The sequence below is a fragment of the Scomber scombrus genome, chromosome 1 (assembly GCF_963691925.1).
Source record: "Scomber scombrus chromosome 1, fScoSco1.1, whole genome shotgun sequence".
NCBI classification, from domain to species: Eukaryota; Metazoa; Chordata; class Actinopteri; order Scombriformes; family Scombridae; genus Scomber; species Scomber scombrus.
The window spans coordinates 10,476,233-10,499,057 of record NC_084970.1 but is presented as its reverse complement, the minus strand read 5'-3'; the positions used below and the strand labels follow the sequence as shown (position 1 = coordinate 10,499,057).

At 40.5% G+C, this 22,825-nt stretch overlaps 2 protein-coding genes across 6 annotated transcripts in view; both read left to right on the top strand.

The window, feature by feature from the left end:
- The first annotated feature begins 5,983 nt into the window (after window positions 1-5,983).
- Window positions 5,984-12,228, top strand: aktip (akt interacting protein). 2 transcript variants are annotated; one of them, XM_062420247.1, is made up of 10 exons: window positions 5,984-6,120; window positions 6,821-6,944; window positions 8,412-8,620; window positions 8,816-8,880; window positions 9,089-9,189; window positions 9,537-9,625; window positions 10,125-10,223; window positions 10,873-10,980; window positions 11,113-11,173; window positions 11,365-12,228. In XM_062420247.1, the coding sequence occupies exons 2-10, from the start codon at window positions 6,897-6,899 to the stop codon at window positions 11,467-11,469; spliced, it is 885 nt and encodes a 294-aa protein (XP_062276231.1). In that variant the 5' UTR covers window positions 5,984-6,120; window positions 6,821-6,896; the 3' UTR covers window positions 11,470-12,228. The 2 variants fall into 2 exon arrangements, with proteins under 2 accessions (XP_062276231.1, XP_062276223.1); XM_062420239.1 differs by having other exon boundaries at window positions 8,409-8,620.
- A 1,526-nt stretch (window positions 12,229-13,754) lies between these two features.
- chd9 (chromodomain helicase DNA binding protein 9) overlaps window positions 13,755-22,825 on the top strand; it is a 75,850-nt gene continuing 66,779 nt past the window's right edge. For 3 of the 4 annotated variants that reach the window (XM_062420199.1, XM_062420188.1, XM_062420179.1), the window contains exons 1-2: window positions 13,755-13,795; window positions 18,619-20,349. In XM_062420199.1, the coding sequence (XP_062276183.1) occupies window positions 18,727-20,349 (1,623 nt within the window). In that variant the 5' untranslated portion in view covers window positions 13,755-13,795; window positions 18,619-18,726. The remainder of the gene's footprint in view (window positions 13,796-18,618; window positions 20,350-22,825) is intronic. The other variant, XM_062420171.1, reaches the window with a different exon arrangement.

Below are 22,825 nucleotides of genomic sequence, written 5' to 3'. Positions count from 1 at the left end.
CAAATAACTGGGTCGAATAAACTTAGCCTCCCTGTTTTCCATCATTTCTCACTTATTGTCTCTCCACACACTAATTCTGCTTGTAAACAAACATGATGCATATGTCATCAGTTGTGTAACTGTGGTTGTAAAGTAGCTTAATTAAAGATCCATTCAATACATGACCTTTTCCACTTACCTCAAGCACTTCTAACGCTTTTCCTTAATGAATGAATGAATTATGCAGTAACCTAGGCTCAGCTAACAAAAGGCATTTGCTGCCTAATGTGTTTGCCTAAATAGCAGTGAAGAGCAGGCCTACCTTTAAGTGGATGAGGTACCTCTGTTCAGCTTGCGGTAAGTGTCTAGTTTAATTTAATTCAATAATCCTGATAAATGAAATAAATCCCTTTTGGGACATCCATTCCTTGAGTAGTGAGATAATATAAAATGAGGTTCACAGAGAAAAAATTAGGACATTATGGTTGATTGAGCTTTTACAAAAAGCAGAAATATTAATACAGAGATATCTTTATGTTTATAATTTTGCAATAATGAATGAAGGCATCCATGTGGAAAACAATCAGAGCTCAAAATGGATGACAGTGATTGTGAGGCTTAGTGAAAGAATGCATTAGCATTTTCACACACTCCCAATGCAAATTGTTTCACTTAAACTTTTTAAATACCATTTTGTGTTCTGACTTAATTTTAATAAGTTTGCAGATAAGAAAGCATAAGCATGGACTTGAAAGGCAGATTGTGAGTCTCTGCAACACATTTATTCACCATTCGATTCATGAGAGGAAAAGGGGAAATTGAAAAGAATGAAAGAACATGATCTTCTCTGAGAAATAATACATTTTGTGCTGAATCGAGATTATTTAAATATAATAAAAAATATCCATATCAAACATTCATTTGAATTCAATATAGATGCTTGTATAATTGAATGCACTACTCTGCACAAATTAAAACGGGCCTTTCTGGAGAATGGTGCTGCTTATATTGAAAATGTTTTACTTATGCTTATGTGATTCTGCTTGGGCTAAAATCCATTTAATAAATATGTTTTGTACTGTAGGTATTTGTTATATTAAATGGCCAAACTGAGTTTGTTTGTATATGACTTGGCAAAATGACACTAAAGCACATAAATATGATATGTCGTTCTTCAGAGTTTGTTTGTTTTAGTAAAAATGATTACCTTTATTTCTACATATATATATATAAGAAATGCAAGGTGAGTGAATAATTAACTTGGGCTTGTTGAAGCAATAACTTAAAGGGAGTTAAAGCTGCCAATAGTTAAAACGGTACCACTAAATCTTCATATCATTTTATAAACATCAAGAACATTTCAATTCATTATCTGGGTGGTCTCTTTATGGGGAACGTGTCACTGAGCTAATTCTAAATAATGGGCCTACTGTAGGCCTAATTCTACTGTACCTGTATATTATCAGGCTGTTTTTATTTAACCCCTCTTCCCCCCCTCTCAGACTTATCACTTGTTTCCAGCAACTACAGCCTCTTGTAAGTCAAATTGATTGAGTTGTCCTTGAACATCTGTTGTTCAGCCAAGCCTCAAAGGTAATCCCGCTAATGGCCCTCTAAGCTATCCACATAAACACACACATAAATAAAAATGTTTCCAAAGAGATTTGGTCATTGACTTGCTGCTAATCAATTCTGCAGCCGCATGTGTTGATGAAGGTTTGGGAAGTACAGAGCAAGATATATGTAGCGATCAATGCCTGGCACTAGGCTGGCTGGGCAGTGAGTGACAGTCACAGCTCCACTGGGAGTAAACATTTACACACAGATGGACCGGGCCCGTCGGATGTCTTGGCAAAAGGCTGCTGTATACACACGCGCACACACAACACTGAAACACTGACCGACAGAATGTTGTCCATCAACGACACAAGAGGGAAAATTACGGGCTTGTGTGAAGCATAGTCGGTAAAGTGAAGAAGTGGCATTCCATAATTTGAGCTGCTAAGCTCTGGCACAGACAGATATGGCTGCTGTTGGATGAATGACGCTTCAGAAAGCCAGTGTTTCAAAATTTGGGGGAAAAAAAAGGGGAAACGCCTTTTCAAATTGATAGCCACGTAATTTTAAAAAAATGTTGTCAGCTGCTTCAAATAACTTGGTGTTAGAGTTTTTTTTTCTATCCTGTATCCACAGGACATACACCTTCAGCTCAAGGGGGGGAAAAATGATGACGACCAAAACTGAGCAGCAATATGGTTACCGCTGAATAATCACACATACAGTAATAAGCATCAAAATATTACACTGCTAATTATCACAGCCCCATCTTGCCTTTGGCCGGATGCTTTTAATGTGCTGCACAGAGCAAGATAATCACACAATTAATGTTTTAATTTTGTCAAAAGCCTTCTGTCCTGTTTGACTGAGGTAGCCAACAGCATGGCCGGCTACTTTTGAAAATAAGAACAAAGACATACACAAAAGGACCGAAACATACCTGCTGCTATCTCAACATGATACTTAAGGGGAGAAATATCTTCAGCACCTGGGCTTGCAGCTCCAGAAATATCTGCATATGACGGACAAAGCTGGGCTTTTTTGGATCACTCCTCCTGCCAAGCAATATTCATAAATTTAATTTCCAATCTGCTCTCCTTTTATTAGTTTGGGTGTTATTAAATGAGATTGCTTCATCTTAATATAATATATTTCCTGGGCCCGCGAATGTGGCTAGGAGCTGATATTCAAATTCAATAACATGGCCTGTACTTAGTGCATGGCACTAATAAATGCCAATGTATGATGCATATGAAGACGGGGCTCAGCGTGGAAGTCGCGGCGGGCAATAATAATGCTGTGAATGTCCTTCAGAGGTGCGACATGCCTCTCTCCACCCGTTCTGCACGGCTCATATGCTTGAAGAAGCCCAGGTGACCTACATACAGCGACAGGCCGGATGGAAGTGTTGAAGAGAAGAGAGGAGAGGCGGCTGTTCATATTTCCCAGTATTTTATTAACTAGACAAGACAAATCCCCGAAGAATGTACACACTAGCACTGATGCTGTATGTCACAGAGAGGACTATGTAAATCACAACTGTGTGCCTGACCTCTTAGCCTTTAAGGTGGACACTGGAGAAGACTGACCTGTTGGATCCATCACAGAACTGACATTAGCACTGTCTGAGTTATGACAAAGATAAACAAATGATGCAAGAGCTACAGTTACAGTTCATAGCAGTAGCCTGGCTGTAGTGTCTCACCTCTTGGCCCCTCCAGGGTTAAAACTTGACGCCTCTCTCTTTTTCCTATTTTATCACTGGAACCTGACAACTGCTCTTGCAAAGGTTGCAGCTTAGGAAGCTTAGCTGCAGCAGCGAGTGACCTTTACTTTTATTATGAATATTTCTATTTCATCATTATTATAGAGTGAAATCTATGCATATGATCAGTACAATGGATTTCTTTTTCATTAGTTGTGTAAAATGCCAGTCAGTGAATGGAGGGGCAGCCGGGGCTGCCTGCCAGATTACCCCCCTCCCCCACTGGAGGGATCTGACAATTGGAATTAATATGCGTGGAGCCTTCCCTCTCTATTTGTTGGCTGAGGTTTTCCAGGCAACTTTATCAGGGGTAACATTATCAAGAGCTTTGCTGAGAGCTTCTTCATCATGCTCACATCCGAGCCTGCCCAACACTTGTCACTGTCAATCACAAGGTGATAATACACAGATGATTCTCTCATTTGGTTTAATAAAATCTCCAGGCTTATTTGAACTGCAGTCATTACAGCAAATAATTGCCGCATTGAGGTTTTAGCCAGGCCGTAGCCTCAGGGATAAGGAAAGACTATTGCTATATGACGGATTTGGCTGATGTTTTTTTTAACCCTTACTCCCCAGTTGTTCATATTTCTAAAACGAATATTACATTTGAATCTAGATCTGGCTTTCTTTATTCAAACTAACATTGTTATTACATATTATCTGGATGTGGAGTCATCAGTTTTCACTTTTTTATGCCCTTGCTGTCAAGACAGGTTTCACCAGGGATGCCAATTGTAATTTTGAACTGTCATTTAAACTAAATTGTAGATCTGAATCAGCGGGCCTAAAATTCTCTGAAGGAATAGACTGACAGGAGGGAACATATTTCATCTCAAATTTGAATTGTGGCTGAAGTTCTGTAGCTGGAAAATGCTGCTGAAACAACAATATGTACATTTTGAGTCAAGAACAATCAGACAGCAAAATATCCCAAAGACAGTACATTTTGACCAACATGAAATATATGAAACGATCTCATGTTGCTATGATGCTTTCTGTTCAAAAGTGTGCAATAAGTTGGCTGTAGAGTAAAAATGTGCCTTAGCACTAAACAGCACAGAGCGACTTTACAACTCTTTAACAGTCATATATATTTTAATTTAAAGTATAAATGCAGTTGATAGAAAATGTTCTAGTATAAAAATAAAATCCAGTTCCTATAGGTCACACGTTCAATTAGTTAATCCAATCTCCCCACCTTAATTACATTCATTAGTATATTTGTTTGACCAAACAAGGTCACTATAGCTGATTAGATGAAGAATCAATGGCAAAGACACAAAACTCATTACAAAAGCAATGGTGTGGATATTTGCACCCTTGTTTGTGTCAGACACTTTATCTCAATGTCGATGAAGGCAAAACAGGCATAAACGTATTTGTTTTGAGGTGGTCTTTGATTTGTACGTGTCAAAAGAGTGCTTGTGACCTTGCCTCCTTGGCTGCCCCAATAAAGAAACAGGACACTAATTACCTTTGTCAGTGAAGTGTACTTGGGACAATATACAATCAGATAACAATAATGGAGTCAATAATTTGTATTTACTCTGAAACTTGGACAATGTCATTTCTCCCAATTAATGCAACCACTCATCCATTAAATTAGTTTTTTTTTCTCACCAAGAAAAATAATTAGGGGTAATTGTTAGGAAATCAATCAATCAACAGAGTGAACTGCCAATGAAGCGTGGTCAAAAGCTAAAGAAATGTGTGACACAGATGGCTTGGATGTGCGCTACCCTCCAGGGACTTTTGCTGTGCAGTACACCGAAACATTACAATGAAGGCAACAGAAATGGAAAGTGTGTATCATTTGTGCCCCAAAGCACTTTTTTGGGGACTTTTTGTTAATTTGTGTGGAAAATGAACATATTGATAGAATGAGAAGATACAAAAAAATACAGGAAGTGCAAGTAACAAAGTAAGTAAAATTTCAAGAAAGACAGTTTTTAAAAAATATTTGCAGAGCACTTGATCCTGGTAACAAATGCTGTAGTATCAATATTTTTTTTTAACAAGTATGAACACGAAAGTGTGCTAAAAATAATCCTTAATTAATTTAATCCAATGTTTTAAACTGTAAATATTATGCTTGGTTTATCATAACCAAAATTTGTTGTTGTATTAATATTTATTTAATTTTTGAGGTAACCCACATGGATGATACAAAGTGAACATTTACCATGCTAAATAGACTGCAGCTGAGTATGTGGTTTTATACAACAAAACAAAACAAAGCACAAGATTACATTGGTCAATAAAATGCCCATTAATAGTGATTGGGAAAATGAATTACCTATTATAAATTAATTTAATTTATTTTACAAATACCACAAATTATATGTCAGCATTAAAACATTATCAACATGACAGGAAGGCCACCACTGGTTATCTAATTAGCAAGGAGTTTATTTATCGCTTGATTGAGAGCAAGCCACTGTTTCTTTGGCTTTTCGCTCTCAATAAAGTCCATTGTAAAAACAAAAAAATAAACACACAAAATAAATAATACCAATCATGATAAAGTCAAACAAATTAAAACCACTTTCCCTTCCACGTGACTAAGCGCCAGCAAATCAAATGCGGAAACGGCTCACCCGATAGACCAATGACAATACGCATTCATGCCCGGAAACGCCCCTCATTAAGTTAGATTGAACTCCGGTTTCATATAATTCAGCTAGCAGCTAACGCGTTAGCCGGAATGAAACCTTTACAAATCATCAACAGCTGAGCAGTTTCTGTGGAAATTAGACCGAGACACACAGGTTTTAATCTCTATTGAAGGAATCTTTTACAGATCTCTAGCAAATACGGTGAGTTGCATTAATACGCCTGTCTACGTGTAAAATTAAAGGGACAGTCAAGTTGTTAGCAGCGGCCAAAGCTATCTTCATAAGCTAATGCTATAGATATCGTTTAGTGAATCAAGGAAAACAGGTAAGTAAGCATCAGTATATCAAATCGACATTATATATTCTTATTGTTCTACTAAGTATGTGGCCATGCTGTCTGTTCAGCTGTCGTTTAAAATGACATCAAGTTTAAGTAAAGTTACGTTGCTTCACAACGCTTGCTAACCTAGCACTGTAACACAATAACACAATGTCCTATTAGAAATGCTTCTACACTATCAGCTAGCTTTATTGAAATGATAACACGGCTCTGCAACGTTACTGCCACCCTACACCGATAACACTATAACAGCTAGCCAGCATACTTTATTTGCCGACAGCCAAGTTAGCTCAACGCTAAGCTAGGTTATCCAAACAAACCCTGACCTAAGTTTAAATCAGTCCGTAGTAACGTTTCTCACCTTGTACTCTGCCTACACTTAATTTTAAGATATTTGTAAAGTTCACCGTAAAGCTGTTAAGATGATGCTAGGGTGTTATCTAAATGTCATTAGATCAGTCTTACGTGCTTGGCTGTGTGTGTTTTTCCTAGTTGTATGTTTGTTTGACCTCAGCTGCAGCAGCTCATTAGTTGTTCCATGTTTTCTTTCCATCGCTGCAGCGGATGGCACGGACAGCACTTGTCGTGGGACCTACTTAAGAAAAGAGGGACATCAACCTGAACCTCTGTATGAGTAATGAACCTAAACCCCTTTTGGAGCATGTCTGCCAATACAAGTCGCAAGGTAAAGTTAAACACATTTCACTTTAATATTGGCTAATAGAACTGGAAACTAATCAACCTCCATTTAACTACTTTTTTATTTAAATTAATGTATCATCCAAGCTAACAGTAATTTGATTTTGCTATGACTGAAAACTTACATTAAATGATAGTGTGCAAACATATTATGTTTGCACACTATCATTTAATATAAGTTTTCTTCTTACATATTATGTAAGTTTTATCTCAGTAATATACAGGGCATGGCAATCATGTGTTTTACAGAACCAAACATGATGTACAGTACATTTTGAAAGTAATGGTACTTGATGTTTATAGGACTAGTCATTTATTATATTTTCATTTTTTTAAAAACATGACAGATCATACTTTCATTTTAAATGAATTTGATTGTATAAACGTAGACTTTTAAAGGCTTCCTTTATATAGTGTTTAAGTTGGTATTTTTGTAGAAAAAACAGACCAGGGTAAACTGACTTTTGTCGTGGAGTTGTGACATTCTAAAGAAATGTCACCAGCACTCTGTAAAATGAGTTGAGTACAAACTTGTACTCAGGAGTGATAACTTCATTGCAGGTTGTAGATGATAATCACTGAGTTTCTATGAGTTTGACACTATGTCCTGTTTATGTTGATCACCTCCACAGATGGTTTGATCAGAAAATCAAGTGAGGTCATCAATCCTGCACCTGTTCCCACTTGTTTTCATTTTCGTAGGAATCTCTGTATTGTTTATACTAAAGCTGAGGGTGTGGTCTGACTTTTGACAATTACTTTTTGTTTTCAAATAAAGTCTATTACTATTACTTAGTCCAGGTAGTTTGTACTAGACTAGGCTTGTACCAACAAATGGGAGTGGAGGTAAATCTTGGCATGTTAGTGTGACTACGATGAGGAAGGGAGGAGGAACACGATGTACCTTGAGCATGGGCGTGACTTCATTTTTCCCTGACTAGTCAAAAGAATATTTCAAAAGCATTCAGTCGTCAAGCCTGATCTCAATGAATGTCCATGCTAGATCTGAAGCATTAATGCCCAATTCACAATACACATTCCTGGCATACTTGTTGTAGTCATCAGCAGTGTGGGTTGTACCTTCCTGATACATTCCTGACATCCTGCTGCTGTGTGCTTGAAATGCACTGTAACACTGGAACTGTTCTGCTCATTCTTTACAGCATGAGCAAGAGAAGTTAGTTGTACTTACAAGTGCTTGCTCTGGTCTAGACACTGTTACTGACTGATAGGCCGCAAACCAGATGGGCAGTGTAACCTGAGAGATTGGTCACAGCACATGGTCACCACACTGTTGCTCTACTCATTGACTGCACATAGTGGCTCATAAACAGAAGTCTTCTTTAACCAGGGTCTCAATAAGTCTCTTCTGTCTGTTTTTATAACATAGATAGGAAATGTGTTAGAGCAGATGTGTTGAGATTCCTGTTGTATTTCTCGTCCGAAACAGCAGAGACCTGACAACGAGGAACAGAGTGGGCATGGGGATCAGAGAGCCAGCCCCGCCCGACTGCCCTTTGGCAAGAAGCAACTTCCAGCCATTCCTAAGAATGCAGCCCCCATTACCAAGCCTACAGCAATGAGCACCCCAGCCCAGTCAGCCAATGGCACGCACGCCTCCTATGGCCCCTTTTACTTGGAGTACTCTCTGCTGGCTGAGTTGTAAGTAGTGGTCACATGTGATTTTTCTATGTTTATACTACTGTGTTGGCTGCACTTGCACTTAGCCTTTAAATCAGTTTGCATAGTTGTTGTCCATTTCATTTGGTGCATAAATAAAAATGGGTTACATATGTTTTTCTCCTTTTTTTTGTGTGTATAAGTGTGTATTGATCTGACTTGTCATGTGATTTGCAGCACACTAGTGATTAAGCAGAAACTCCCTGGAATTTATGTCCAGCCATCCTACAAGTCGGCACTAAGTAAGGGCCTCTCTTTAAAGTTTGTGCAATGAATCTTTCACATACACACCAATTAAACGTATACACTCTTGGATTCTATCTGAAATCTTTAAGAGCTTTGTTATTTCAAACTTGAAACATTTCTGCACATATTTACTGCTTGGCGTTAATCTGGAGTCTAACTTGTATTGATAAAAGTAACAATTCCAAACTGTGTTCCTCTGTTTAGTGTGGTTTGGGGTCATATTCATCAGACATGGCTTGTACCAGGATGGAGTCTTCAAATTCACTGTGTATATTCCAGATAACTATCCAGATGGAGAGTGTCCTGTGAGTAGACATACACAGAGAATTAAAACATGCACCCAGTCATGTAGTATTTTTGCTGATGGTCCAAGACAACATATAAAATCTTACCGTTAAAATGATTTCTCCAAGTCTGCAAAAGTTTAGGAAGATTGAGTATCTTAAACATCTGGAAGCATCATGACTGGAAATGTGTTCACAGTCTTATGTAAACTGTTAAGTACACACAGAAAGATGAAAATCATGAGTAAATAATAAAAGTACTCTTGAGAGCCATCAACAAAAACATTTAGATAATGATTCTGGAAACTAAGTTTTGTGTTACGTAACAGCAAAACCCTCGACTATTTCTTCCCTTTGCCTCATTTCAGAAACTAGTGTTTGACATCCCCGTCTTCCATCCACTTGTCGACCCTGTGTCTGGAGAGCTTGATGTCAGAAGAGCTTTCACCAAATGGAGGTACTTATAGGCTCATGCAATTTATTCTTCTATTTTCTTCTTCCAAATACATACTTGAATGAAAACTGAATAATTAATTGTTTGTACTCAATGTCACCCCCACCTAACACGCCCCGAGCCAGTCCAGCCCAGTCAGTCCTTCTCCTGGACTGTTTACTCAGCTGAACATTCTCTGCAAAGTCGTCTTCTACACTAAAGACAACTAGTCTGAAAGAACAAAATTATCAAAACAAATATCAGTAATAATTCAAAATGCATATGTCTGTAATTTCATATTGCAGCAAATTCCATCACTCACTTATGATAGTAATTACAGTTCTATGATGTTGGGGTGTTTACTTTTTTTGGTAGTGGATGACGAAAAAAAGAATATGTACAACTTTTATATTGTGTTTGTTTTCTTAGATCAAAAATATCTCAATCCAGTTACTTCATGCACTCATTATTCTGGCAAAAGATGAATTATGTTGTCAACCTCCTTTTTGTTTTGTATTTGTAGACGGAATCACAACCACATCTGGCAAGTCCTGATGTACGCACGCACAATTTTCTACAAGATCAACACCACAGAACCACTCAACCCAGAGGCTGCTGTGTTGTGAGTGTTTGAATAAGAATATTGCCTTCATTTAAAAACAAAATTATTTTACAATATTAGCATTCTCTGACATGTTATACACAAAGATAAATTAAGGACCCTGATGACAGTAGGCTAAATAGGAAGAAATTGCAAATCTTGACTCAGTAACTTGAGTTTTTTTATCCACTGAGCACAAAGAATAACTGTATGAAATATTAGATTTTGGCTAAATGGTTCTATTGTTACAAATGTAAATCACTTAAATGATTTAACCAGAACATGGTTTGTATCTGTGAACTGCTTGCCTCCTCTTAAACAGTTGTTGAGTAGATGCCTCTGCAGAAGACATTTTGACTTGTTGCAGTCACTTCACAGATATAATGAATAAAACTAACAAAGGCTCAGTTCTATTTGATTGGAATGTAGTCATTAATTAAACTTGTGATTTTTACTACTGTAAATATTCAGAGGATTTTTCACAGCTGCCTGCCTGCTTTTTTTTTTCTTTCTTTTTTAATAATGAAGCCTTATTTTCTCCTGATAATTAGAATATCAGGAGCTTCTCTACAATCTTATAACCTCCTCCACAGTTACCAAAAAAAACAACTTAAGTTGCAACTCATGTCTCACATTTTACAAGGCATTACTGTTTTTTCCCCCCTCTTAGATATGAAAAGGATGTGCATTTGTTCAAAAGCAAAGTGGTGGATAGTGTGAAACTATGCAACAGTCACCTTTTTGACCAGCCCAAGATAGACGATCCCTACGCAATAAGGTTGGTGGACTGTCCTAATTTTTGACATTTAACAACCGTCACCACTACAAGAAAATACATTCTGTACATCCTGTGAAAAATGTTGATGTTGGTTTCACACTAAACTTTCCCTCTCTGATCCATTTGTTACAGTTTTTCTCCATGGAACCCAGCTGTTCACGAGGAAGCAAAAGAGAGAATGTTCACATATAAAGTAAGTTTGACAAAACTACCGCAGCTTATTAATCTCAGAGCTCTGTGGTTGTGTGTGAGCTGGAGAGTGATATCAACCCACCCCCCAGTTTTAAAACCCATGGGGTTTTATTAGGCTAGAGTGTGAGCTATGAGCCCTGTGATTGGTCGAGCTGTCTCTGTTATATGACTGTTTTATCTTTGTTGTTCCAGAGACGACCTGAGGATCACCACAAGGGAACGCATGTGTCAGGGCTGTCTTGGGTGAAGCCTGGATCAACGCAGCCCTTCAGCAAAGACGACGGTCCTCCCCAGTGAACCTGAACGGTCGCCGCAGCAGCCACTAGAGGGAGGCACACGCATCAGATGCCACGCCTCTGGCTCACCTCAGCTGTTTGCGAACTGGATCCTTGAAACAGTTGGGAGAACTTTTAAATTAACTCTCCACAGTTATTGCTTGGCTTTAAAAACTTTGTAGGCGTCTCCTCAAACCGCTTTAGAGTAAGGAAACAAAGTTTGTATCATATGTAAAATCGACGATGACAAATGGATGTCTCAGCAACATCATTTAGGCTGTGATGCAATCAAAGAGCTTTCTCATTCATATTTTCGGATCCATGCACATGTTGGGCTAGGTGATGAGATACTGTCCCAAAAGGAGATGAAAAGTATGAGCAAAGCAATTTGCATTCATACGGTAAGTATAGTGGACTACATGATCTAAACCACTTGTTGAAATTGGCTCAGGACTGTTTATTTGTCAGACTGGGAAGCTGTCAGTCACAGCCGTGTGATATCTTAATCTTCACCCATCCCAATGCCCGATTAGATACACAGGACATGTTTTATATTTGTCTCTTATTGGACAGTGATTTATTTTTCCTGTGTAAACTATTGTCTTACACAGTTCATAATATATAAATATAAATATATATATATAAAATGCAGAGCTCACAGGTATGGTTTTAAATGAGATGCTAAGAAAGCTTGTGTTTTATTTTGTCTGATTTTAAATCATTTTGAATGTTTTATGTAATCTTAGCTATCGGTTATTAAAGGTTTGATGTGTAAATAATGGATGCTGTGCTAAGGTTTGACTTCCAAAAGTTGTCTGTGTCTGCTTGGATTTTCTAAGTAATATTTTGGTTTTTATTTGCTTTCTTTGCAAATGTTACTTAAGTTCCCTTACATATCTTTTCTGCACATGTCAAATAAGTTGCAGGATTCCTACATAGCTCTGAAGAAATGTATTTTGATAAGTTTTAGTTCTTCACTACTGTCTGAACAGCACACAACAGATGGTAATATACTAGAGAATTAGTCAGACTACAAGACTACACATTTTCTGTAGTTCCAGGCCAATCTCAGTTTGTATTTGATGCATATCTGTAGTTATCTGGCCTGATAGTAATGTTGCCCGGTCACTTTCAATATGCAATACTTGTTAAACTTAGGGTGTGGAAATAGGATTGCATTTTTAAAGTGTGTGGGAACCCCATAAATAAATTACTACATGAGAATAACAGATATGGTGCTGAAACCTGTTGGATCTATTTATAGTTGCTGTGAAAAGCAAAGATGTAACAAAACCTTAGTGTACTTCACATACTGCTGTTTGGGCTGTTGGCAACTTCAAACGAGTGAGGTTTCAATGTGTTCTGTTTGGACCCATTTCTGCTACAGTTTATGAATGACATTTACTGTGTAGATGACATGAAATTTAAATGCTTTTCTCTGAAATCAATAAAACCATTGAAAGCCAAGTCATATGTTGTTTTTCTGTTTTTGCACTTGGGTTTGCCAGAAATGGCTTTACTGACTTGCGACAGGTTATAGGTCTAAAAAATGTTGAAATGAATCTGCCAATGACTGTGAGGAAAAGCAGTAATGGATACTTTCATTTAATACATCGGGGGTCTACAATGGTGGAAATATCACTCATATTTGTATACTGGTATTATGTTAACCCAGAATCCATATTTCTTTATAGTAAAAAAAACCCATTGTATACAAAACAGGAGGACATTACAAACATGTCACATAGATGAGCGTGTACTAATATAGCAATATTGTACTGGTGTAGCAAATATTCAAAGGAGAGACCTCAATGAGTCATTTCAGAATACCTTTGTGCCGTAAGTGCCTCTCAAAGTCATAATGAGCACACAGATACTGCAGTATGTTGCTTAGCCACTAGAGGTCGACATGCACCCACAGTGGAGAGCAGCTCTCTGGCTGCTGTCATATGTGCTCTGAGGAGAGACTCCACTCCATGTGCGAAAGTAAAACCTCTCCGGATTGGCTCTGGCTTAGACGCGGCCATCTTATGCACTCTGTCAACACAGGGACTTCAGACATTAAAACCATGATTGAATCAGCCGCTGACCAGTGCTGGTTGGGGGGGCGACACTGTAACACACGTACTGGGAGAGCGGGCTTTGAATGCGACATGGAAAGGCTACATTGAGGCAAATTGTCAGAGGTCCAATCAGAGAGGAGGTCACTAATATGCAAATGCGTTGTTATCACAGTCACGTCAGCAGCAGCGCCAGAGCCGCTGTGCCGAGGTCGCCAGCAGGAGTACAACTAACAACACAGTCACAACTTCGCCGATAACACTTTGCTCATTTGGGGTTCCTTTCAGGTAAGAAACGACACTCGTGTAAGTGATTTTTTCGGAGAGGTATTTTGCTCTTTAGAGATTGTGTTTCATTCAAGCGAGGAGCTGTCAAATTTCTGACAGTCAAGTCAGTGAGTGAGGCGAGCCTCAGCTGTCTGATGACACACCGCCTTGCTGACTGTGTATCTTCCCGATGGAAACAAGACTGTCGACTTGCCAAACTTGTCTATATTAGTTTGTCCGCAGTTCGCAGTATATATTACAGCCAATGTCAGCGTACTTTCTCACTGTTTGCTGGGCAAGAGACGACGCGCGTGGCTTTTCAAGTAGTCGTTGGTGGTGGTCATATGGTGGTCCTGAACTGACAGCAACCAACCGGGGCTCAGTCAGCACCGCACCAGGGAATACGTTAGCTGTAGATTAAAAAACGACACCGGGAGTCGTTCAGTAATAAAACCCAAACTACTTATATTATCACGGATATCATCAATGTCGACCTCTCCATCCTTCTCCGCCCTCACATCCCTCCCTCCCCTCCTTCCCTCCCTCCTCTTCTTCAGTGAGGAAGCGTCACGACACCTTTTTTGAATCCCGCTTCCCAAACTAGACCGCTCTCAACTCAAACATCCCCGGGGTCTCACGTTTAATCTCAAACCCAAATGTCCCACGTGGGTTCATTTTGTTCCCACTTTGGCGAGCAGCCGTTGCAGAAAGGAGCGCAACACATAGCCCGGCCCGGCTCGCCGCTTCATCAAACGCCGCCACTCGCAGCCAGCTGAAGCCATTGCTGGGCGAAGATGAAGAAGAGCATGCTACTGACTTCAGAGGTGAGCCCGGTGTCTGGCCAGGATGAAAGAAAGACTCCTTAAAAAGGGTTGAAAACACGACGAATGAGTCTTTGAAGGAAAAGGAACGCACTACCAGTGAGAGAAATACTTTGGTTAACTTTACGCGTTTTAAAAATTGCGTTTAGTAATAGCTACCACTTTTTTTTTTTTCCTACATCAACCTTGCTACTACTTGTTGTTTTGATGCTGTTTGACTGAGGTGCGCACAAAGTGGCCATGTGTCCTGGATTTAATGGCGACCTCGATCGGGACAGTTTATGTACACAATTCTTGTTGATATTAGGCACGAGGTAAACTACACGTGCCTGGATGGTGCTTACAGCGTCACGATTATGAAGGAAACAGCTGGAAGTCGACAGGCTGTGGGGTTGGGGTGGGTGTGGGGGGAGGACTGGTCTGTGCCTCTGGGCCACAGAGGGATATTTAAAGGTTAGCAGTGGCTTGGTTGGTTGGCAGGCTCACGGATATGCAGCACTGATTCAGGGCACATGGGAAAGATTGCGTAGCTGAGCGTGTGTTATTTAAAAAACGCCCCACACACACCTTACATTTAGTTTTTATGTGCTACCTGCTGTTTTATCAGCACTTTACTGGTAACTGGAATGGACTGTTTGCTTCACCTGTAGCTTTCAACCTGGGTTTGGCTCTGTCTCAGATTTGCTGTGAATGTCACCAACAGTGAATATTTGCCAATCAGGTGTTGGAAATAATTTCAAATAAGACAAATTTCCATGACATACATTTTTTGTTCATTAAGTGTTCCAAGTGAAACATTTGATAGGTTGCCTTATGTTTGGCACACACCCAAATGTTGCTTGCTAAATGATTACCATTGATCAATGGCTACCATTATTTTCCATAATCCCAAGGCAAAGATACAACTCTTTAAGTACTTGAAAACCCCTCTACAAGGTTTAGAAATGGTTAAATTATCAATTGAGACGGTCCTTAAATTTCTGTGGCAATGATGCACAGTTGTTCCATCTTAATTCTTCAGAATTGTCTGTCTCTTATGTAGTAAGCACATGCACCCTGGTTTGTGTGTTGACAGATCAACAGTATGATGCCTATTAATATCAGTGTCCAAAAAGGCTAAAAAAACATATTAGTAAGTGGGAATATCACATTTAGAGTAAGTCACGTGATTCCCCAATTAAAACGGATTTTGGTAAACAAAGCACTAAAAGAGAACCATTAAGCTGGAAGCACAACCCAAACTAAAAACAGGAGTGGCTTCATGCCTGTGTGAACTTTTTTTTTTCCTTGGGAGCTAGTTGTGGGGATATTGATATTATATGGTCCTGGCCTGGTTGCATGACAGCGAGTATTACCAGGAATTACATGCAGAATGTGTGTTAAGTTTTGTTAGGCTTCATGTTTCAAATGATTTAAAGTTCTTTGCTATATTCTGAATGGACTGCTGGTAGACTCCCAAGTTAGTTACTCATAGACTCTGAGGACAATGTCGCAGGTTTTATTGTTAAAACTGGGGGGAAACAATTACAGAGTTAAAAAAAACCCAACAACCCTACATTGCAGAATCAATCCAAAGTGCGGCCCTTCAAATTGGGGGTGGTTACACTACGGAGAAGAATGGGAGAGAGCATCATTTTGTTGTAGGTTGTTAGCAGCCATTCTCGCCGCTGTTCGAGCAACCACTGTGCAATTAGAAATCCCCAGACTTTGGTGGGCTAAGATCTCCGATTGTCTGGTATTGAGAGACTAGACCGATGGAAATAGAATGTAGTGCTGCAAATTAATTGGTGTCAGGGGTGAATCAAGTGTCAAGTGTAGTGCTCATATTTATCCAGTGGCATTTTACAGCCTGGTCTTGGTCCTCAACAGAACTACTGATAAGAAATGTATAATTGTATTTTTCGTAGGATTCTTCCTGTATGACACCTGAAATGATTCATAGTGTTAATGATTGGGTTAAAATAAGTAGCAGTCAACTCTAGGTTTTCCTGTCCACCTTCATGTGAAAGAGGTGGGGTTGATGATTTTGAATGATATCAGAACCATAAATTAGGTACTTAATATGAGATGAAATGGTGACACCAAGTATCTGCGGAAGAACCTCTGTTTTAGAGGCAGAAAAAAGTCATTCAATGAACAGCTTGTAAATATGCAACATAATGAGATGTAGTCTTAGGCTTAAAATACATGTAGGAATTATTATATATGACTTAACTATAAAATAACTTTTTTACCATGTAGTTGGATGATGAAGAAGCCATTCTGAATATGTTACAAAAGCTTAAAAAGTAATCCCAGACTGTTTCTGCTACTGTAGTAAAAATGAGTTAGTGACTGATGAAGTCTATCTCAGTCAAATGTTGCATTTATAATCATAACAGTGTGTGGGCTATTTTTCTAATCAAAGATAATCTTTAGTTTTTATTTCCAGTTATCATCACACAGTTGTCTTATGTTTGTTATTCTGAGCTGCAGTGATGGAATCAGAGTGTAAAATCATCCATACTGTCAGCTGTCACTTTGCACGATTAAAATTCAGCTAAAATCTTCATTATGTCTTTTAGCGTCGTAAATGATTTCTCTCTTTGCTAGAAGCTCTGTTTTAAATCCAGAGTGGAAATAGAGAGTCTGGAACAACAAACGGTTTACACTGACTTATAAAAATACACATTGCTTTTTTTTACTTATCACTTTATTCTAAAATCAGAACTTTTGTCCATGTCGGCATCCAGTAGGAATGATGATGCTTTTGTTTTTTCCCAGTGATATGATTTGTCAGTGGTCAGGGTGTTGACAGGTTGTGACATGATGCTCTGAAGATGCTACATTAGCTGTTTAGCATTAGTTACCATGGTGATGTACCCCACGGACGTAAACCTGAAAACTCAAGAGTTAAACCTGAAGTTAGTCCAGACCCCTGAACTACAACAGGTGTGGAAAATTATGATTAGTGTTGAGTAATTGTGAGAGTAGAAATAATGAATTGGTTCACAAACTTCCTGATTCAACTCACAAAAACAAACAATTCTGACCTCAGATTCACAGCTATGTGTGTACTCATGTATTGCTGGCTTTTGACCTAATATTTTAAATCTCACCTGCAGCAGTTGCCGAGGTTGTGGACAGAAAAAAACAAACCCATGAACAGCAACTAGTGTATTTAGAGGTATGCTACAAAGATGATACCAGTTGGTTCTTAAATTCAGTGTTTAGTCTATCAGTCATTTGAAATGTATCAGCCAATAAAAGCAATACAAGTATCTACAAGTTATACTAAGATAGTAGAGAAATGTCTGTGCTTATTTGTGCATGTGTGCAAGTCAGCATAATGACTGACCCGGGTAAGTCAGTCATCTTCCGCTGGTCTGCGGTTGCAGAACACATATACACACACACACACACGCACGCACGCACACACACCCACAAAGGACCTCATCTGCCTCTGTCCCTAGCTGTTGAAATTCAGCTGTCTGCACCTCCCACACATTCTGCAGTAGCATGACAGGCAGCTTCATTGGTTATGGGGATTGGGGGGGAGGTTGAGGTGTTGGTGTGTGTGGAAGGGGAGGGGGTACAGGAAGAGGCACCTGCTGGTGGCGGGGTGTTGGTTTGCACCAGCTGCTTTGCTACACACATGAAAGGCACTGCTGATAGATAATTGACAGTACCAAATTTCTTCCAGACCCTTCCAACCTAGCCATTACCTGGCTTTTCAAAGCTTTTTCTCAACACTGGATGGGCATTTGTGCAGTTCTACTAACCTACAAGCATGTATCACTGATGATGAAATGTATGATAAAAATAGATGTTGTGGGGACACATTCTTCATAAGTTGTCATGTCATTTCAGATTGAAAATGATCTGCAACGTTTTTATGATTTTTGATAAAGTAGCTTGTAGTTAGTTTGAAAGCTGTGATCCAGACCTCAGCTGTACTGTACATTAGTTAGTAAACTCAACAGTCCATATCTTCCCACATTAAAGTTGTATTTTAACTTTTTTTTTCTCTCCTTTTTTGAACAGGGACACAATATAAAGGACATGTTGTAGGTTTGTAGAGAGTGAGGCTCATTGGGACCAGCTTGGATCCAGTAGAGTTCCAAAGGTTCCAGTTACCCTCCGAGCTCTGCCATGGACTTCTTTGATGACCCTAACCTCTTTGTTGGAGGTTTGGACGGGCTGGATGAAGAAGGTTTCCCCTCAGCACCGTCACTTGTGGATGAGCTAAATCTCAGTGCTGACTTTGAGCCCCTCCAAGTGGAGCCTCTAGGGACGGGGAAGCACCAAGACATGATACCGACAGTTTCTTCCACATCTGCTCAACAAGCCATGCCCACTTACAGTCATCAGATGGACCACTACATTGGCTTGAAGGCACAGAATCCTATGGGGCAGGCATTTCCTGTTCAAGGGGGCACAGGTGGTGGAGATGGTGGTATAATTGCAGAGCAACATGGCCAGTACCATAATGCCACCATCACTCAAGTACCTCAATCAAATGGGCTGTTCTGTAACAGTAGCAGTCCAATGTGGGGCAACCAGGACCAGAATGGGAACATGTACCACCCCTTATCTCAACAGCAGCAACAGCTTTGCCATCAGCAGCAGCAGCAGCAGCAGCAGCAGCAGCAATTGCACAACCAGCAAATTCATGTAAGACAACAGCAAACACAGCAGCAACACCACCCCTGTCATCAGCAACAGCAACAGCAGCACAGAATACGGCAGCAGATGCAACAGCAGCAAAGTCATCAGCAACAGCTGCTAAACCAGCGCCAGCACCAACAATTGAACACACAGACTATGTCCCTGCAGCAACAGCAGCATCATAATTTCTCCTTTCACCAGGGAAGTCAAACTCAGAGCCAACAACAAGTTCACCATAGTCAACAGCAGGTTCCGCACCAGCTAAGTGTAGGAGGACCAAGGTTTCATTCAAGGGCTCTGCCAACTAAGACCTATCTGGATAGTCAAAATGCTTCTCTGTCCGGCACTTGCTTACAGCAGCAGCAGCAGCAGCAGCAGCAGCAGCAGCAGGGTAGCTACCAGTTGAACAGGGGAGGTCAAGCCTTCTCTGGATCAGGCCTGGAAGACCGTAACCTGCCCTTCCCCATGCATTCATCGTCTGTGGTTCACTCCATGCCCACATACTCAGTCAGTTCTACCAGCAACTACCAACCGGCGCAGTACCCTGCCTACCCTGGAGAACCAGAAATAGCCAGTCTTAGTCAGCAGTCTTTGTCATCAGCATCTGTGTCTAGGCCCACCACCACTGCTGCTCCTCTCACTTCTACAGTGCCTGAGCTCTCAGGGACGGTATGTCAGTTTCCATCCACTTCAGTTATGGGTCAGCAGCACGCTAGGACCCCGGTCAGCCAGGCAGAAGAATGTCCTTTCCGTGCTTTACGCTGTTCTGGAGAAACCCAGGGAAGCTGCAAGTCTTCTGAGATGTTTGGTGAATCTATGAGCTGCTACGCCAGCATAGCCAGTCACCTGCCCTCTGAGCAGCCACAGAGTTGCGGGGCCATCAACACTAATGGATTTCAAGCTTTGGGAGACAGTCTCCTGCCATCAGGGGCTCAGGATGGGGACTTGGAGGGGTTGGAACCTCCTGACCTCCTGCCTGACTTACTGCCCCAGCTGGAGGCAGCTCTCAGCCAACATGATGGATCCAACTGTTCGTGGGCTGATTCCAGCCAGGAGAGAGGACCCGAGCACAGAAAGTCACCACCTGTTGAGAACAAGGATGAAAAGGTAATATAATGTTACAAACCAACATGTTTGTTTTAATTATTGGTTTTAAACATACAAAACTATTAGGTGAGCTCTCTCACCAAACTCACTGATTTCTGTCATTTTCACTACAAGTTACACACTTGTTGTTATTTTAAGATACATCCATGTTAGAATAATTTAGGAATATTATGCTTGATCGTTTATCCTGATTTCCTTTTGGTATACATAGATTACTGAGAGAAACTGAGGGTTGATAAATTGAAATTAATTAAAAAATGTGATGTTTTAAGTGCATTATCTCTTCTTTACTAACAGAAAACATTTCTTTGCTGACATAAAGATATTATTTTGTGTTTTTAACCGTTTATCATGGCACAAAATCCAACCAGTCCTGTAATGTTTAACTAACTTTCCCAGATAGAACATGTGTTTGTCTAGTAGGAAACCTGCAATCAGTGGTGGAGTGGGGGAAGGTGGAGAGGCGGTACCTCAGGCTGCCTGAAAGCCTTCCGAAAATGATAATGGTCTGTCCAGCCTGGCCTGTCTATCTGCCCAGTACGCCGACAGCAGGTCAGGCCTGATTAGGCTAAGAGTGGCAGGAGTGTCTTCAGGACTTAGCTGTAAGCATACTTAGGGCTATATCAAGATGTGGGTCAGGGCAAGCCAGAAGCACTTGCACACAGCCTCGCTGGAGTGTGGGGGAGGTTGCACACTGTTGTGGTAGCTGCCACAGTTTCTGTGTCTGTGTCTGTGTGTGTGTGCAAGTGCATGTGCACGTATGAGAGAGCAGGCGGGAGGAAAAGAGCATGGTGAAGGAGAGTGGTTAGCACTCGAGGGAGGGGGAGGGGGTATGGGAGATGGAGAGAGCAGTAGCTCATGGAAAAAGACGGACAGCTTAGGAAAGAAAGGGAGGGAATGAGACAGAGAGGAAGAGCACGAGAGGGAGAGGAGTCGCGGAGGGGGAGGCTGAGAGAATGCATTAGCTGGCTGTAACAGGCTTGAGGCAGTTCCTGGACCTCAGTTGGCTGGTAACTTAGTAGCATCCACAGAGACTGCTGGCCCACAAGTGACACATGTCCAGCACCACAAGCAACAGACGCTTCATCATGGTCTGTGCTCTTAAACAAAGACATAAACACATTAATGTTCTTTTTTTGATGAGGTTTGTGTTAGATTTCAGTGATGTTGTGACAAAAACAACATATGTGTTACCAACAATTACAATAGCATATTATATTAAATAGCGGAAACTAGACAGTGCACATGTTGGAAATTCACACATTTTAATAAGAGCACTTGGGTTTTCCACAGCCCTCTACTGACTCAATACCACTGACAACACATAAGTGTTGTTTGACATTATCTTACCTACTCCACCTTTTCTGTATTTGCACATATCTTAGTGTAGTAAACACTTGAATGACAGCACTTTTACAGTTTTGTGACTCATTTAAATCTCTCTGAACAGTGTCCTCTTCCTGGAAGCAGACTCATTGGCATTATTCACCCCACCCCACCCCACCCCCCATCTCTGAAAACCAAATCATGCCGATACCATGTGCCAAGACACAACCTGTGTGTTGAGCACTGCCTCAGCTATCCCACAATAGGCAGCAGGCGACTACAAAACTGGTGGCCTGTCTAAACCAGAGCTCATCCACACAGGCCATTTGCCCATCTGCAAAGGTCCTTGATTGAAATGGGGCCATGAACCGCAGCCGTACAAACGAGCCTCTCCCTGTCTGTGTCAACATCCAGCCCTGTGTTGATGCTTACAGGCTGACTGTGCTATTCATGTGCACTGATGTGTGAAGAGCCTGCTGATAGTGTGTTTGCTGAACAGGCAAGGCATCAGGGGATAGCTGCCCACTCTTCACTCCCCCGCAGTGAATGCGGCTAATTAGGATTTTCAATGGTTGTAATGGTCAGCCGCAGCTGCGACGAGCACTTGGGGTTGAAGATTGAACCATTGTCGCAGGCTGCTGTATTCAGAGGTTAAATTGAATATAAATAATGTCTTCGACCTTGTTACAACAGATCTGAATTCAAATGAACAGATGTGTGTAGAACTTTTGGCCAGTCATTTCAGCAACACTCAGCTGAACTGGACCGCCAGGGGCTTTCTATGAAATGATAGTTCAAACTCACAGACATCAAGCACTCAAGTGAGACCCTTCTGTGCCGGGTGCCAGTTTTTTATGCTTATGTGTACTCATGTGAGTAAGCAGTCGGTCATGATGCCGTGACTGAGAGAACTGATATCTTGAGATCTCTGAGCATGTTAAAATGGGAGATGGAATAATTGTGAGATTTAACGTGTGTAGGTTGTTGGAAACTATGTTGCAATTCAATGAAAATGACTGAGTTGTTTCAGTATGGGATTTTCACATCAATGTGATCATTGTTTTTGATTCATTTGATCAGCCAAAATCAGAGTTCTGGATATTTTATCTACATAGTAAACAGTTTCAAGAAGATCTACTGTGTCAGACGT